Source organism: Globicephala melas, chromosome 16, assembly GCF_963455315.2.
Source record: "Globicephala melas chromosome 16, mGloMel1.2, whole genome shotgun sequence".
Taxonomy (NCBI): Eukaryota; Metazoa; Chordata; class Mammalia; order Artiodactyla; family Delphinidae; genus Globicephala; species Globicephala melas.
The window spans coordinates 19454490-19470856 of NC_083329.1; the positions used below are offsets into that span (position 1 = coordinate 19454490).

At 49.7% G+C, this 16367-nt stretch overlaps 1 protein-coding gene across 5 annotated transcripts in view; it reads right to left on the reverse strand.

The window, feature by feature from the left end:
- The window catches only part of MXI1 (MAX interactor 1, dimerization protein), a 98322-nt gene that overhangs the window by 79984 nt on the left and 1971 nt on the right, over positions 1–16367 (reverse strand). Inside the window, exon 1 of one of the 5 annotated variants that reach the window (XM_060286834.1) lies at positions 15651–15669. The exons of 2 other annotated variants lie outside the window; for them this stretch is intronic. Coding sequence is in view for 2 of the 3 variants with exons in the window: in XM_060286833.2 (XP_060142816.1) it covers positions 1286–1358 (73 nt within the window). In the remaining variant the exon portion in view is untranslated. Of the gene's footprint in view, positions 1–1285; positions 1569–15650; positions 15670–16367 lie in introns of those variants that run through there. 2 more of the 5 variants (XM_060286833.2, XM_030842475.3) reach the window with 2 other exon arrangements.

The following is a 16367-nucleotide window of genomic DNA, read 5'->3' on the forward strand; positions in this document are numbered from 1 at the left end:
CACACTCAGCCCTCCCCACACACGCACCCCTCCTCACACACGCACCCCCTCACACACGCAGCCCCCTCACACACGCAGCCCCCTCCTCACACACGCACCCCTCACACACGCAACCCCCTCCTCACACACGCACCCCCTCACACACGCACCCCTCCTCACACACGCACCCCCTCACACACGCAGGCCCCTCACACACGCAGCCCCCTCCTCACACACGCACCCCCCTCACACACGCAGCCCCCTCCTCACACACGCACCCCCCTCACACACGCAACCCCCTCCTCACACACGCAGCCCCCTCCTCACATACGCACCCCCCTCACACACGCAGCCCCCTCCTCACACACGCACCCCCTCACACACGCAGGCCCTCCTCACACACGCACCCCCTCACACACGCACCCCCCTCACACACGCAACCCCCTCCTCACACACGCACCCCCTCACACACGCACCCCTCCTCACACACGCACCCCCTCACACACGCAGCTCCCTCACACACGCAGCCCCCTCCTCACACACGCACCCCCCTCACACACGCAGCCCCCTCCTCACACACGCACCCCCCTCACACACGCAACCCCCTCCTCACACACGCACCCCCTCACACACACAGCCCCCTCCTCACACACGCACCCCCCTCACACACGCAGCCCCCTCCTCACACACGCACCCCCTCACACACGCAGCCCCTCCTCACACACGCACCCCCTCACACACGCACCCCCCTCACACACGCAACCCCCTCCTCACACACGCAACCCCCTCACACATGCACCCCCTCACACACGCACCCCCTCCTCACACACACACCCTCACACACGCAACCCCCTCACACACGCACCCCCCTCCTTACACTCGCACCCCTCCTCACACACGCAACCCCCACACACGCACACACGCAGCCCCCTCCTCACACACGCACCCCCCTCACACACACAACCCCCTCTTCACACAAGCACCCCCTTCACACACGCACCCCCTTCACACACGCACCCCCTGCTCACAAGCACCCCCTCCTCACACACGCACCCCCTCACACACGCAACCCCCTCCTTACACTCGCACCCCTCCTCACACACGCACCCCCCTCACACACGGACCCCCCTCCTCACACACGCACCCCCTCCTCACACACGCACCCCCCCGCCTCACACACGCACCCCCTCTTCACACACTCAACCTCCTCACACACGCACCCCTCACCCGCCGCACCGCACTCCCTGAGCGGAGCTGGAGTGCGCGGGCTCAGGCGGTGGAGGAGGCGACGGCGTCCAGCCGTTACCTCGGTCGCGGCGCTCCAAAAACTCGGCCGCCTCCAGCAGGCGCTGCACGTTGATCATCCGCACCTGCTCCATGGGCACCGCGGGCGGCGACAGGGGCCTCTCCGCGCTCCCTTCCCCGGCCGACAGGAGGCGCCTCAGGCGGCTACAATCCGGCACCGCCCCGGGACATGTGCGGCGGCGGGCGGGCTAGCCCCGCCGCGGCTCCGCGCGCTCCCAGCCGCCCCGCCGCCCCCGCGGCTCAGCAGACAGCCGGCGCGGAGTTTGTTTACCTCTCCGCGCGAGCACGGGGGAGGGGCGGGAGCAGCGCCGCGGCCCGCCCCCTCCCGCCCCTTCCTCTGCCTCCTGGGAAATGTAGTCCCGCCCCGCCCACTGCACGCCGGGAGTCGTAGTACGCACGCCGCTTCAGTGCGCCTGCGCCTTGCCAAATTCCGCAATGGCCGCCGGGAGATGTAGTCCCGCTCGACTTGTACCTCCTAGACGCAAAGACTAAGAAGCTCTCTGGGCTTTGCTTCGCGGAGGGAAGGATTTGAGCGAACTGTGAGTCTGCTCTCTGGAAGCCCTTTTCTCAATGACTCCCGGCGGGCGCCTAGGAGCTGAAGCATGCTTGATTCACAGTGCCACGCTCCAGTTTTCTATCTACTACTACTGTCTCCTGTAACTTGTGTGCCTTGGTTGCCCCATGTGCAGAATAAATACTTGAAAAGCCAAAAATCCCTGTTCAGGAGCAAGGGGTGATCCTATCAGAGCCAGAGAGGGCTCCCATAAGGCCCTTCTTCCACCTCAGTTTTCACAGAGAGGTAGTGTTTTGGGTTTTTTTTTATCTTATTTTTTAAAACTCCTTTCCCCTCCCTCAGGAGGAGAAAAGGCTAGAAAACCTCGAGATTTTAGAAGCTAGAAAACCTCTTTGGTGCTGCAAGTGAGGGATACAATTCAGTGGTTTGGTGCTGGAGTCACATGAGGCTTAGTTCAAATTCTGACTCTGCTACTTAACACTAGTTGTGTGGACTCTTCAGGCCTCATTTTCCTCACATCTATATCAGATATAATTACTCTATTTATCCAAGCATTGAGGGCCTGCCATGTGTCAGGCACTGTACTAGACATAATGTGTACGGTAATGAGATAAACAGAGATGGACCTTGCTCTCAAGGAGTGTGTAGTCAGTAGGGCTAATTGTGAAGATTAAATAATTCCAGCACTTAGTACATGTCACTCAATAAATGGAAGCTATGATGATCATTTCCTCTCACGCTCTCCTCCATAGAGCAGGAACTGAAAGCAGAGGCTAAAGAGAGCAGGACCACATTAAAAAACTTCCAATGGCTTCCCTCACCACCACCGTCTTTCCAGGTCCTCAAAGTCTAGACCAGAGTTTCTCAACCTCAGCATTATTGATATTTTGAGAGAATAATTCCTAACTGGGGGTGGGGTTGGAGACCTGTGCATTGTAGGATATTCAGCAGCATCCCTGGCCTCTACCCACTAGATGCCAGTAGCACACCACCAACTCAGGTGTGACTACCAAAAATGTCTCCAGACATTGCCAGATGTCTCTTGGGGCAGAAAATCACCCCTGAATGAGAAGCTGTGGTCTAGGGCAAAGAAAGGCAAGAGGGTCATAACTGTTGAAAGCTCTAGGAGCAGGCTGGGAACTGCATAAACATCCATAACTTTTCCCCACCCTGATTATTTTAACCTGCTGGTGGACATCCAGAATAACAGGAAGCTCTTGGTGAGGGGAGAACTTCCTGTGGTCATTCCAGTGGCTACTGCAGAAAATAACCATCTCAGAATGAAAACGTTACTCTCAAAAATGTCATGGGCTTAATGCTGCATTTTAATATGCTTCCCTCCTTTTTTTCCCCAAAGTGAACAAGATTTCCAATGAGGTCAAAATCTGCAAAATTCTACCAGCCTTATTAAATATTACACTTGGCACCACATTTAAGAACCAAATAGATGTTCTATCAAATGCAGGGAGACCCAAAATGAGAGATGTTCACAAGCCACAGGAGATTTTTTTTTTTGTAAAAGCTTTGAAACAGGAACTGTGCTTTTTCAGCTGTTGGCTAGGTCACTTCAGATCTGGGCTTTCCCATTGGGTGTTGGTAACAACCACCCTCCGCATTCAACAAGGGACACGTTGGATAGGGGAAGAATGGAATTATTTAAAAGAAAATACCTGTTCACTCAGAACATCTGTAAGTTGAGGGTAGAAATAAAAATAAGGTTGAAAGTTTCTAATAAAGTTGAAAGTTTCTACCACTTCAGATCACAAATTGCCAAGGGCTACCCCAGGAACTTAAAAGAGGTAGCTTTATAACAAAAGTCTACCCAATGGGAGGTAAACCATGTGACACGCAGTCAAGGAAAAAAGTACAAACTGAAAATACACATGTGTTCAAGATGGGTTTAAATCCATACATCATAAGCCCTAGCAGGCTATTAAGAGAAAGCAGGATGCTTGCAGCACATGCCTGCCCTTTCACAGTTGACCTCCAGATGAATTTACCAACCCTTCTTTTAAAGCCATGGCCAAGAGGGAGATGAGGAGATGCAAAGTAGTGCGAGAATCACCAAAAGGCCACCTGCATATGTTGAAGAAGAGAAAAGGTGATAGTGATGGTGGGCAGTGTTAAGAACTGGTTTCCGTACGGAAATATCCAGCCTCTTCTAACAGCAAATGACCTGCTCCGGCTGACTCCCAGAGTTCTTGCATGGACATTGGCCACAAGGGCCTCCTAGAGCACAAAGCCTGGGGCTCTAGCCTTGGGAGAGTGATGCCACCCACAAACCATCCCTCCGCGCCAGCCCAGCCTGGGGAAGCCCAGAGGCAGACATGGCCTTTCTTTTGCAGATGAATCCAATCTGCACTACAAATAGGGAAACTGAGGAAAAGCAAGGCTTCCAAAGTCTACTGACAAAAGAACCTGGAATCTTACCCATAGTTTCTGATTCTTCTGTCCTCCCCCTAAAGTATCTCACTCAGGGGAGTCTCTTTTGAAGATGGAAAAAGTCCTCCAGAGTCCCCCAGCCCTGTAACGAACAGCCTGGATGGGGACAGTCTGCCTTCTGGAAGAACACGGCAAAGCTCTCCGTTCCGAGGGGTCCTCTCCCTGCACTGTTTACTCGATGTAAATTTTCAAATGATTTACTGCAGATCCATGAACAATGCAGGAGGCTGGTCTGTGTTATATCGTTTCTGCAGACAGGAAAGATGAATAGAGGGGAAGGGACCACGAGGTTAAGGTGCAAGTCCGAAGTCACTGTCTTAGTGACACCTGGTGCTTAAGAGAACTTCCCTGAAACTGCAAAGTGTATACTGTGCAGGGCACTGTTTTCCGCAATTATCTTTAAGGGTGGGAACAGGGGAGGGTAAGTCCTGAGGTCCTAAGTAAGAACTGTTAACAGTTGTACATCTTTCCATCCCCCACCCCAAAATGACAACCGCAGCCTCCTTCTCGCCTCTCCCCTCGGAGCCCAGAAACGTGAAGAGCAGCAGAAAACCTTTTCTTCTGCCCAGTGAGTCAGCCTTGCCTAACTTCATGCGTAAGCTCTCCTCGAGTCAGCAGCAGCTCAGAGCTGCGGGTCTGTGTGCAGCCGAGATAAATTTGGGTCTAGAAGGGATGACGTAATGCTAAACCCGAGAGGTAGCTGCCGCCTCCCAGAGCTCTAGTCGCCAGGGCTGCCGGCTGACATCCCAACCACACGGAAAAGCACCACGACCCAGGTGCCTGAGCTGGGGATAAAGGGAAAGAAAGGACGTGAGGGTGGAGGAAACAGCAGGGGGAGGCAGTGTTAATCTGAGATCGCTGAATCTGGAAGTTTGTTGTTTTTTAACTTTGGTTTTCTGGTGAGATCAGGCCACTGGCAGAGGCTCAAACAGCTGCACTTGACTTCCATCCTGGCCTATCTCTTCCCTCTTAGAAAAGGACTTCTTACATTTTATTAAATGGCCCTTATAACAGCAGCCTATTTCGGTGATTATAAGGGATGTGTTAATCTCTCGAATGTCCTCTTCCTTCTTTTTTGCATTAACTTGGATCCGAGAAGAAATCTGCATTGCAGGACTCAATTAATATGCACGTGTAAGACTCTTGCTTACCCCGGAGCACCCCACGTGGGGGTGCAACTGATAAAGTATGCAGGAGGATCTTGCTAGGGCCATGCCAAGTGAATGTTCCCCCAAATAACATTTCATGGTTTGTTTCATAGAAGTTTGTATCATTAAGCTTATTCCTCAATCCAGCCTCCATTTTTCAGATGAAAATACTGAGGCTCAGAGAGGTATGGTAACTTACCAAGGTCACACAGTTATCTATCAAACTGATGGAGCAAGGGTTAGGACTCAGTCTTACAGACTCTCATCCTGTGCTCTCTACCCACCTCCATAATTCTTTTTCTAGTTGATTTGTGGTTTTAAAAATAAATAGGTAAATATGGGGTTTCCCTGGTGGTGCAGTGGTTAAGAATCCACCTGCCAATGCAGGGAACATGGGTTCGATCCCTGGCCTGGGAAGATCCCACATGCCATAGAGCAACTAAGCCCATGTGCCACAACTACTGAGCCCACGTGCCACAACTACTGAAGCCTGCGCGCCTACAGCCCATGCTCTGCAACAGGAGAAGCCACGACAATGAGAATCCCGAACACTGCAACAAAGAGTATCCCGGCTAGCCGCAACTAGGGAAAGCCTGCGCACAGCAACGAAGACCCAACACAGCCAAAAAACAAAAAACAAAAACAAACAAACAAATAAATAAATTTTAAAAAAATAAAATAAAATAAATAAAAAATAAATAGATAAGTAAAGTGGAATACATTTTCTGGTCTTTTAAATTTATGGAGACCTTCTCCTTTAAATATCTAGATCAAGTTACATTCCAAAGGGATCCAAAGCCTGTTCTGTTTCATCTTCTGTTCAAGGTTCATTCTTCCCTAAGGAAAGGGAAGAATCAACTCCTCTGCCGGTGATGACCCCAAGCCACGGGCCCAACCTCGCTACATCACTTTAGTTAAAAGACCAGCACAGGTAAATGATCTTTGTTGTATGGAAGTAGCTTCCTTCATTAGGAATGCCTCCCGAATACTTTTTTTCAAATGACATTTCATCATGTGTTGCTGTAGTCATGTATTATTCTCCTTTAATTTGTGGTTATAATCATTTATACTGATAGACTTTGTGACTTTCAGCCATCTCTGGCATATATCCTGGTCAGCCATTGTATGTTTTTCTATAAAATTGCTCATTCCACGGGTTAATATTTTGTTTAGAATGTTTGCCATCTATATTCAAAAGCAAGAATGTACTGTAATTTTTTGTTGCACTTATCAGGTTTTGGATGCAATGACCTATTCTTTCAAAGTTAAATGCAACTTGATTTTAAAGCCTTAAAAAAATATATTACCAGAGGCCTTCCCCTGCTACTAAGAGGATGCCCCACATTCTTGACACAGCCCTGGGTAACCCTCCCTCCCCTGCCAGAGCCTGCCTACAGTTACCCTGCCTCACTACCCCTTGGCATCATCACTCCCTTCCAGGTGGCAGAAACTTGTGGAGGTCACTCTTAGGGCCAGCCAAGCCCTGGACACTAAATCACACACCCAGTCCTGCTGCCTCGTGGCTGAGTTCTCAGCTTCAGGTGTACTATTTAGAATAAAACACCAGGACTTTGCCTGGCCAAAGATGTCTGTGATCTCACCATCACTTCTATTTCCAGCATTCTGATTCTAATCCTAGAACAACATGCCTCCACTTGCCTACTAGCTGCTACATAATGAGAGCCAACTATGTGCATGGTGCCACTTGTATAGTCAGTTCATTTAATCCTCTACACACCTCTGAGATTCCTGTTTCCCAGATGAGGCCCCAAAAGGTTAAGTGATTTGCCCAAGGCCACATAGGTAGCAAATGGATTCAAACCTAGATTTCCCAACTCTTGGACCCCACGGCGTACGTCAGGGTATGTTCCGTCAGACAAGGTCAGACAAAATTGGTTAGGGCAATGGTCTCACCCAGGCATAATACCATCCGCCTAGAAGACTTCAGAAATGTGTAGGAGTGTCTTTCTTGAGTGTCACCACGACTGGGGAGTTCTACTGGCATTTAGTGAGGATGAACCAAGGATGTTAAATCCTGCAGTATTCCAGGCGAACCTGCTCAAGAAGAACTGTCTCATCAATAGCTCCCTTGTTGATAAACACTAGGTCAGAAGGTTAAAGGCAGAGAACTCATCATTCGTTCAACGAAGATTCCTTAATCCTCCATTACATGCTGGGCACTAACCTAGATGCTAAAGAGAGCAATGAACAAAACTGCTTGTGGTCTTTGTCCTCAAGGTGCTTGTATTCTAGCCTGATAGACAGATGATAAGCAAGTAAAATCATTGTAAACCGTGATAAGTAGGATAAGGCATGAATAATAAATGAGATGGGGGGTAGCTTTAGGTGGGTAGAGGGATTAGGGCAATCACAAGGGCTGTCTAGGCCAGCTTCTCAAACTTTAACGAGCGCACAGATCACCTGGGAATCGTGCTAAAATGGAGATTTGGATTCAGCAGCTCTGGGGTGGGACCTGGGAGTCCCATTTCTGACAAGGTCCCAGGAGACACCAGGGCTACCCATCTTCAGACCACACTCAGGTTAAACAGTAAGGGTGACAGCCATGCAGGGAATATGGATTTTATTCTAAGTGAGATAGGAAGGAAACTATTGAAGGGCTTTAACCAAATAAATGACATGAACCCAGTTATATTTAAGATCACTCTTGTTTCCTAGATCTCGATGGAGGAGAGGAAGAGGTTGGACCTACGCCGTTTGACCAGAACCAGCTGGCCCACACTGGCAAGGTGGCAGCCAGGGCCTAAAGCTCATCTGTGCGGCTCACACTTGCCAAGCACGGGCCAGACCAGTTGCCCTACAAGCTCAAGTGCCTTCTGGAAACCTAGTAGAGCCTGACAGGGTGTGGATTCACACCCTTGACATTGTAGCATCCAGAGTCTCAGGAGCCCTACTGGTTGGGTGAGTTCCCCAGGGGGTGCTGGGCCAGGTGGCACTGCAAGGGCAAGTGGCAACACCCTAGACCATTGCCTTCCAGAAGAAAGGGGCCTATCTGGCTTCAGTGTCCGTGCCTAAAGAGTCCCAGAAGGTTTTGGCTGCCCTCTCTCTGCCCTAGGATGAATGGGAAGTAAAGGAAGTCGCTCCAGGGAGGCATTCCCAAGGGGACCGTCAGCCTGAACCTCAAACATTCCAGATTCCATTTCTTGCCTCTTGCTCTCTGACACTTCTCTCAGAGTCCTGAAGTCTCCTAGGAAGAAAGAAAAACCTGGTTTTGAGTCTCAGCGCCACTCTTTGTTAGCAGGTGGCCTTGGGAAAGTTAGTTAGCCTTGCTAAGGCTGAGGCTTTCCTCATCTATAAAATGAGGATAATGACAGCACCCTCCCGTTGGATGATTGTTAGGATTTAATATAAAGCACTTAGCATTGTGCTGGCACATAGTAACTGCTCAGTAAAAGGGCACCATTATCACTATTCCTTTGGAAAACAGAGACAACATTGTATCTGTCAGCAGCCTCCTTGGGGACAGGCTATCAGACTCACAGGAGACAGGCAAGTATTATTTACTGTTCTCCATTTGCCTGTCACTTGCACTGGAATATAGAACTGGAACTGGAGACCATACATACTGCACTTTGGAAGCAACAAGCACGGTGCTTGGCTCCTCACAGGTGTTAGAAATTTTACAGCTGGTGGAAAAAAGGAAAGAAAGTTGCATGCAAGGTACTCAGAGTCTTGGGAGTCAAGAAATATGGTAGAGATGGTCAGGTGTGGTGGAGGTAAGAGGGAGATAACACAGGGACATCATTAGGAAGTTCTGGGCCCCTGTAGAAATAAAAACAGAGGCCACATGCACTTACACTTGCCACCCATGGCCAAAAACAGAGCAGCCCTGGGCACGCCCTCCATTTTAATACAACAGTATTAAAATAGTCCCAGATCATCTTTATTCAAGTATCCTTGCTAATGGCAATAAAGACACGGAGTAAAATATCTCAAATAGCAGGTAATCCAAATCCCCTTTTATTAGCTTTAAACTTCCCAATCTTTCTCTCCGTCAGGACACTGTGTTTATCTTTCTAATTTTGCTGTGTTTAAATTTCCTTGGCAGACACTGGAGTTGGATATTAGAGGTATGAGGCCCAAGGGCATGTTGTATGGGAGAGCAGGCTTGGTAGGAGCACTGCTAGGGACAATCCTCCAAGTGCAGAGTGCCCCCGTCTGTAAAGAACTAGGAGTGGAATGTGTTCATTTACAAGGTTGCTTACACAGTACTTGATTTCCTAAGCTCAGGCAGCTTTAAAAAAAACAAAAAAAGAGTCAGATCTGTAAATATTACAAGGATAAACACAAAGGGTTTTAAACACCAGGCTGGGGGGTGGCAGGGTGCATGCAGGGAGGGGAGGGACTATTCCTTTTTTTGGAAGCCCGGCATAAATTTTTGTTCTATCTGTAATGATGGCTAGAACCAAAGACACAAAGCCCAAGTCAGATGCAGTCCCACATGGCTGGGGTTTACTTTAAGACAACTGAATTTCTAAATCTGGCACTGCAATAGAGTATAACTCCATGATGGCAGGAAACTGTACTTCCAGGTCCTAGCACAGAGCCTGACATAAAGCAGTGTGGACCCCTGAAATACCAGTTTGATGGATGGATGAATGAACAAACTCACAGAACACATTTAAGGAGAATTCCTGGCATGCAATATAATTCCACATTTTATAAAATTATTTGCCACAGGGGCCTTTTAAAGAAAGGTTCTCTAACCTAAATTTTTAAAAAAAGAGATCCTATTTACATATATTTCCTGGAGATGTATTGCTCAAAACAAGGGTCACCTGAACTTTCAAAATATTTCACAAGCAAGGGGCCCTGTACAGCATTCTGCCAAGATGAGGAAGCAAAGAAGGAACCTCCAGCCGGGGAGGATGGTGGCAAATGCCCATTCGTTTTGGCCGGAGAGGAGAGATCAAGTCAGCTGCTGACAGCTTTGACACCTCCAGCCAGGCCACTCAGGGACAACAGTATCGAGAAAATTACTTCCCTTTAGTTTAGCAGAAGAGCCAGAGAGCAGGTGTCTCTCCCTGCGGAATTGAAGCTTCTCTCCAGTGTGAGCCAGAGCTCCACCCTCCACCCCCAGAAGGAGGCCCCTCCAGGAAGACTTGAATTCCTCCTCCTCAGTTAAGACTGGGTAGCCATCCTGTCACTGTCATCGCCTTCAGGCTCCACCCACTCCCCCCCCCCCCACTAAATGTAAAAGAAAATATTTCTTCTAAATGGTGAATTCAAATTAGCTCAATTTTGAGAGACTATTGAGAATGTCGCAATGACCTTTGCAATAACCGGACACACCCTGGGATCAGTAAACCAGGGTTGAGAATTGCTGACTTTATGAGCACCTGACTTGTAAAACAAAAGCCCGGTTTGGGGCTCTGCCTGGGACCCATTCTCACGTCAGGCGGGAGGCAACACAGCCCAGAAGGACCTGGTTCTGCCTCTCCTGCGTCATCTTGGGTAAGCCACTGTCCCTCTCTGGGCCTCGGCCTCCCCGTCTGTATAGTGAGGATGATGGCTGCTCTGTGACCTCTGGGGCTCCTACTGGCCCTGATGCTCCGTCTTACCACCTGCCTCCTTTAAAACAAAACCCAAAAGGGAGTGGAAGGCAGAATGGGAAAGGGAAGAGAACTGGTTCAGAAGGCCAGGTTACCATAAACCTTCCCCCATTTCTTCCTGCTGAAAATGCCTTTATTCATTCTGCAGGAAGATTCCCATTTTTTTGCTGGGTTATTGCTTTTTATACTTCGTTTTCTTTCTCTCTCTTTTTTAAACTCAAAAGCCACAAAACCACAAGTCACCTCCCCCAAACGGGTCATTTGGAAGCCAGCGCTATCAGGGGTTAGGTGTGTCAGGCCTGGCATACTGGTGGTATCTAAGTGAAGACCAGGCAGGGCAACCATGGGCTTCTCCTCCAGAAACCCAGTTTAAATCAATATTTATCCAACTGTATTTATAGAAAGTGGTGGTGGTAGGGAAGAGGGGGTGGGGTAGGGAGGCAGGGGGATCTAAAACAGAACAAGCCACAATGACTGATGCAAATCTTTGTGGCCAATTCATTTCTGCAGGGCCAGGCTTTTTTTTAAAAGGCAAAAGACCCAGCTTTTGGTGAACCTGCTGTTGGCCCTAGTACCATAGCAACAGCCCCAAGTCCTCTAATATGTCCAGAAGACAGACTTGGGAAAGGCAGTAGGAGGGGGGTAGTGTTTCCTAGGAGCCTAAACTTGAGTTAGGGCCAGCAGAGTTGAACAACTCCGAAAAACAAAAACAAAATCTCTCTGGTTGGCTCTCCTGTCTCCAGCTTCACTTCTAAACCTTTTCTAAGCAGAGTGTGTGCAGAAAGACCCTGGACAATCAACAGGGTGTTACAAACACCCACTCTGCTTCAGATTATTGGGTGACCTTGAGCAAGTCATTTCACCTCTCTGGACTTCATTCCTTGGCTGGAAAATGCATACACCTATATATGGTTAAAACTGTAGGCTCAGTCGAATCAGAGGCCTAGGTTCAAAACTCAGCTCTGCCATTATTAACCCTGTGACCTTTGGGCAAGTTACTCAGCTCCCTGTTCCTCGGTTACCCCCTCTGTAAAATGGGGGTAATAGAAGTGCATATGCCATGGGGCTGTTGTGAAGATTGGAGGAGATAACGCATGTTTAGCCCCATTCTTTACCAAGTATAGTCAGTACTCCATAAATAGTTGCCAGTGTTGACATTATACAATGCAATTAGTTGCTGCTGCCGCCGCATGCCGGCACCCTCTTCATTTCTTTCAGTTCTACCCCCAGACTTCTGCCAGCCATCCTCAGATGAAAACCCCCATTTCTAGGTGCATCAGTGGGACAGTGTTTTGGTCAGAGAGGGCAGGTAGGTGAGCAGCTGTTGTTTTGCCTTGGATCTGATAGAGCTTCCCCCCGCCACCACCTCCCAATCCAGGAACGGCTCAATTCAGCTTCTCTAACTTCCCAAGGTCCGGATGATTTTCCTGGGTTCCCTCCACAGGTTACCCAGTCCCTGGGAGCTCTGGGACTCTGAAAGCCACAACAGTATCCTCAAAAGTCTATTTCTGGCATTTACCTATGGGCAGAGATAATATTTAAAACTGGAAAAAAAGTTGAATCTGAGGAACATAATTTAGGATGCAGAGGAAACGGAAGCCTGATTTAATAATGCTCTTTACATAACTCCACCAAAAACAAGTACATTACTCCAGTCCCATCATAAATCAACCCATGGAGTTTTCAGAAAAAAAAGCAATTGCACATAGTACATGATCAATACATATTTGTGGAGTGAATGAATGAATGAATCATAAGATGCCTGCTGTACAGAAATGTGACCTAGGTGAACGTTAGTTGCCACCAAAGCCCTCAATTTTAGCATAAATTGCACTGGTTTCCTGCTCTCTAAACCAATAACTGATCCGTCTATAGGGTCACAGCTGATGTAGTTTCAGCTCTCTAGGCCTGACCTACCATCTCCTTATAAGCCCTGGTCTTTACAGCCCAAGGGCATTCTGCATTGATAATGGGAGACATCCTCCCTCCTTGGAAGAGATCAGTATTTCCAGTTCTTCTCCAAGTCTTCAGAAAGTCTGTCATGTGTCCCCTGGCCTTCAGACCTGATCACTGTGCCATAGCCAGTAAATGACAAATCCAACCAATCAAAGGATGTATATTGTCTACCATATGCCCAGTGTTATGCAACAGTGACATATACTGAAATACTGTAAGTGATCTTTTCCCTCAAGATGCTCATCTTCTCCCTGTGAGGATAAAGCTAATGCACAGCCAACAAGTAGAGAATTGCTGATTATCAAGGCTCAAAGAAGTGACTATTTATTGAGCACCTACTACATTCCAGGTACTTTAAATGGAGAACCTCAGTTAGTTGTTCAGCAATGGCAGGAGGCCGATGCTATTGTTATCCTTGTTTTACAAAAAAGAAATGAAACCTCAGAAAGGTTAGGTAACTTGTGCCCAAGGTCACACAGCCAGTAAGCAGTGAAGGGGGGATTTGGGCCCTGCTCTGGGTGACTGTAAAGCTTTCATTCTCTCAACTACCCTGACTTAAGAAATATCCAGGGGAGGTTTCCTGGAGGAGGTGGGAACTGACCTAGGACTTGAAGAGTAGGTAAGACACAGATAACCCCAGGGGAGTAAGAGAATGAGGGCATTTTAGACAGAGGGAAGAGTCTAAGTCAAGCATAGACGCATGACTGTAAAGCCTGCTTGCTGGTGGACCTGCTGGATGGGAGCAGAGGAGATTAAGTCAGGAAGGCAGGGTAGGGCCAAATGACACCACACAGCAGCAGCTTCCTCTGTCTGGAGGAAGAGGCTGCTCTTTGGCCTGTCCATGCCCTTAGGAAAGCGCCTCACCCTCAAACCCAGGTAATGCACTCCAGAGACCCACCCATGGCTTCTACTCCCATTTAATCATTCTTTTCTATCTTAAGCATTGCCCCAAAGCCACCTTCCCTACAGACTGGGAAGCCCTTTTCTGTCCTGTAGACCTCACTGGTTATAGTAACTTCCACTTGCCTGCTGAACAACTTCTACGCACAGAACACCCTTTTGTGAATTTCTTTCTTATTCCCTTTCATTTTTAACCTTTTCCAAAACAGGAAGTACATATTTTCTCTACTAATCAGTCAGTCCTAAATTACTATCCCTCCACTGGACCCCAAATGGATATGGGTGATATGTCAGAGGTTATTTATGTATAATTTCTGAATTTGTGAAAACAGGGTCACAGTATCCATGATTAATATTTCTGGAGGCCTTTAGTTTGAGATTCTCAGGGATTCACATCAGTTGGAACTTTGGGAGAATGTACCAGCATATCCTAAGCAATCCTTGCCTTGCACAGAGCAGTCAATACTGAGTGACTTAATTTGAACACCCCAAGAAAACTCATTATATATACTGAGAATAATTCAGTACTGTGTACACTCAGTGAGCTCTCCTAGTACGGAAACCTCAAAGAAGCCATGAAAAGCAGTTCTGGTGACAATGGAAAATAAGGCAAGCTCCTGCCAAGTAAATACTTTGCAAACGGTAAAAGCGGAACGTGTAAACTCGTGACCAGGGCCTTATCGGTGCATTTCGCGAATGTCTCACAGAACCCGAAATGGAGAATTGAGGCTCAACTCCCGGGTGAAGAGCGTCCCTTTAAGAAGGGACTGTACCAGCTGGCCAAACTAGAGCTCCCTGTGATTTTCTGGCTTGCCTCCTGGCTCCACCCCCCAGTCTCTGGCCTCAGCAACGCGTGACGTTAGAGGAAGCTGAAGCTGCCGATTGGCTGAGCGACGCTGCTAGGTCAAGTCCAGTCAGAGGAAAGAAGTTTGTCTCCATGTGGAAACCATGTGTCTCTAGCTGGGAGGGGGAAGAGGAGAAGGCGGAGAAACTGAGATCAAGTGATTACAGGAGAACTGGCTGAAATGAAAGCGGGGAGATTGTGCACCTGAGCCGGCCAGTAATGCCCTTTGCAGTAGTGACCTAAGGAAACAAACAAAAAAACCTTGCCCAACTAACAAAACTTGAGCCCCCCCGGCCCAATCATAAAAATAATTAAAAAGCTAGGGTCCTTGCTTCCTTCCAAAAACCAGGGACCTGAGAAACGCTGTAATCCTATCGGAACGCCTAGATTCCCCTCCCTCCTCCAACGACTGAATGATGTAAGCGTTTCGGAAAGCGGGGCTCTGAAGCAAAACAAGTCCTGCGCGCGCGGAGGGACCCTCAGTGCCCGAAACCGACGCACGCACGACCCGCCCCCAGACTCGCATTATTGCTGTGCACACGCGGAGCGCCGTGACGCGCGGGCATTGTGTGCAGCGAGCAGAAAACAACGGCGAGCGCTGCCAGCGCGAAGAAGCACCCCTAATAAAATGAGGCAGATGTAGGGCCCGCTGTTTTCCGTACTAGGAGACCGAGATGGGCGGGAGGCGGGGCGAGAGTGGGGAAAATAAAGTGGCCTCCGTGGGCCGCTCCAATTTTAAGGGGAGATAATAGAGGGCCCTGCGGATGGTCACCCCATAGTTTGCTGGAGGTCACCCTCGCCTGCGTGAGCTGTTGGGGAGGGGGCAAGGGCCTCGAGCGGAGTTCCCGCTCTCGGGGAAATCTGGGGGCCGCTGGCATCACGTCATGCTGAGCCAAACAGCGGCTGCGAAAAAAGGCAAGAGAGCTAAAAATACTCCCGCGGGGAGCCGGCCGAAGGAGGGGGGCAGCGGGGCCGAGGGGCTGATTACGCACACGAAGTTGACTTCGATTGGGGCGCCCAGGTTCCCGAGCCCCTCTCGGGGTCTTGCAGCGCGGACACCTCGGGAAAGGGACCAGGAGGAAGCCCCTTGGCTTCCACGGTCTCGGGAGCCTGGCTCCGCTGCCGCTGGCCCGCCCGGTGCGGGGCAGCCCGGCGCAGCGCGCCCGGCCCTCTGCTTACGTGACTGGTGGCCACGCCAGAGCCCCGGCACCGGTAAACAAGGAGGTGGCGGCGGCCGAGGCGGCCGGGGGAGCGAGGGTGGGGGCGGCGAGGTGGGGAGCAGAGGTCTCCGATTGTCTGCGAGTGCGAGGGGCGGGGGGCGAGGGATGCGGTGGAAGCTCCAGCAGCCTGTTTAGTACACCCTTCTGTAGAGGGGGTCGGAGGGGGCCAACCAGGTTTGCCACACACTGCCAAGGTGCCCTCTTTGGGTGCACCCCCGGCCAGAGCCGGCGCCACGGGACAGACTCAGGGGAACAGGGCACCCGGGCGGGGGATAGCGTAAGAAATCACGCCCCTCCCCCTTCCAACAAAAGCGAACACACCAAACAAAACCACGTCTTCCCCCACCTCCCCACCAGCTCTGGCTTTTCAGAAACTACCCTATTGACGAATGCACACTGCCCCCCCCAAAATCCCATGAATAATCGCAAACATTCAGCTACACAGCCGACGATGCGCCTTTCTCGCAACCCAGGCACTCCGAGAAAACA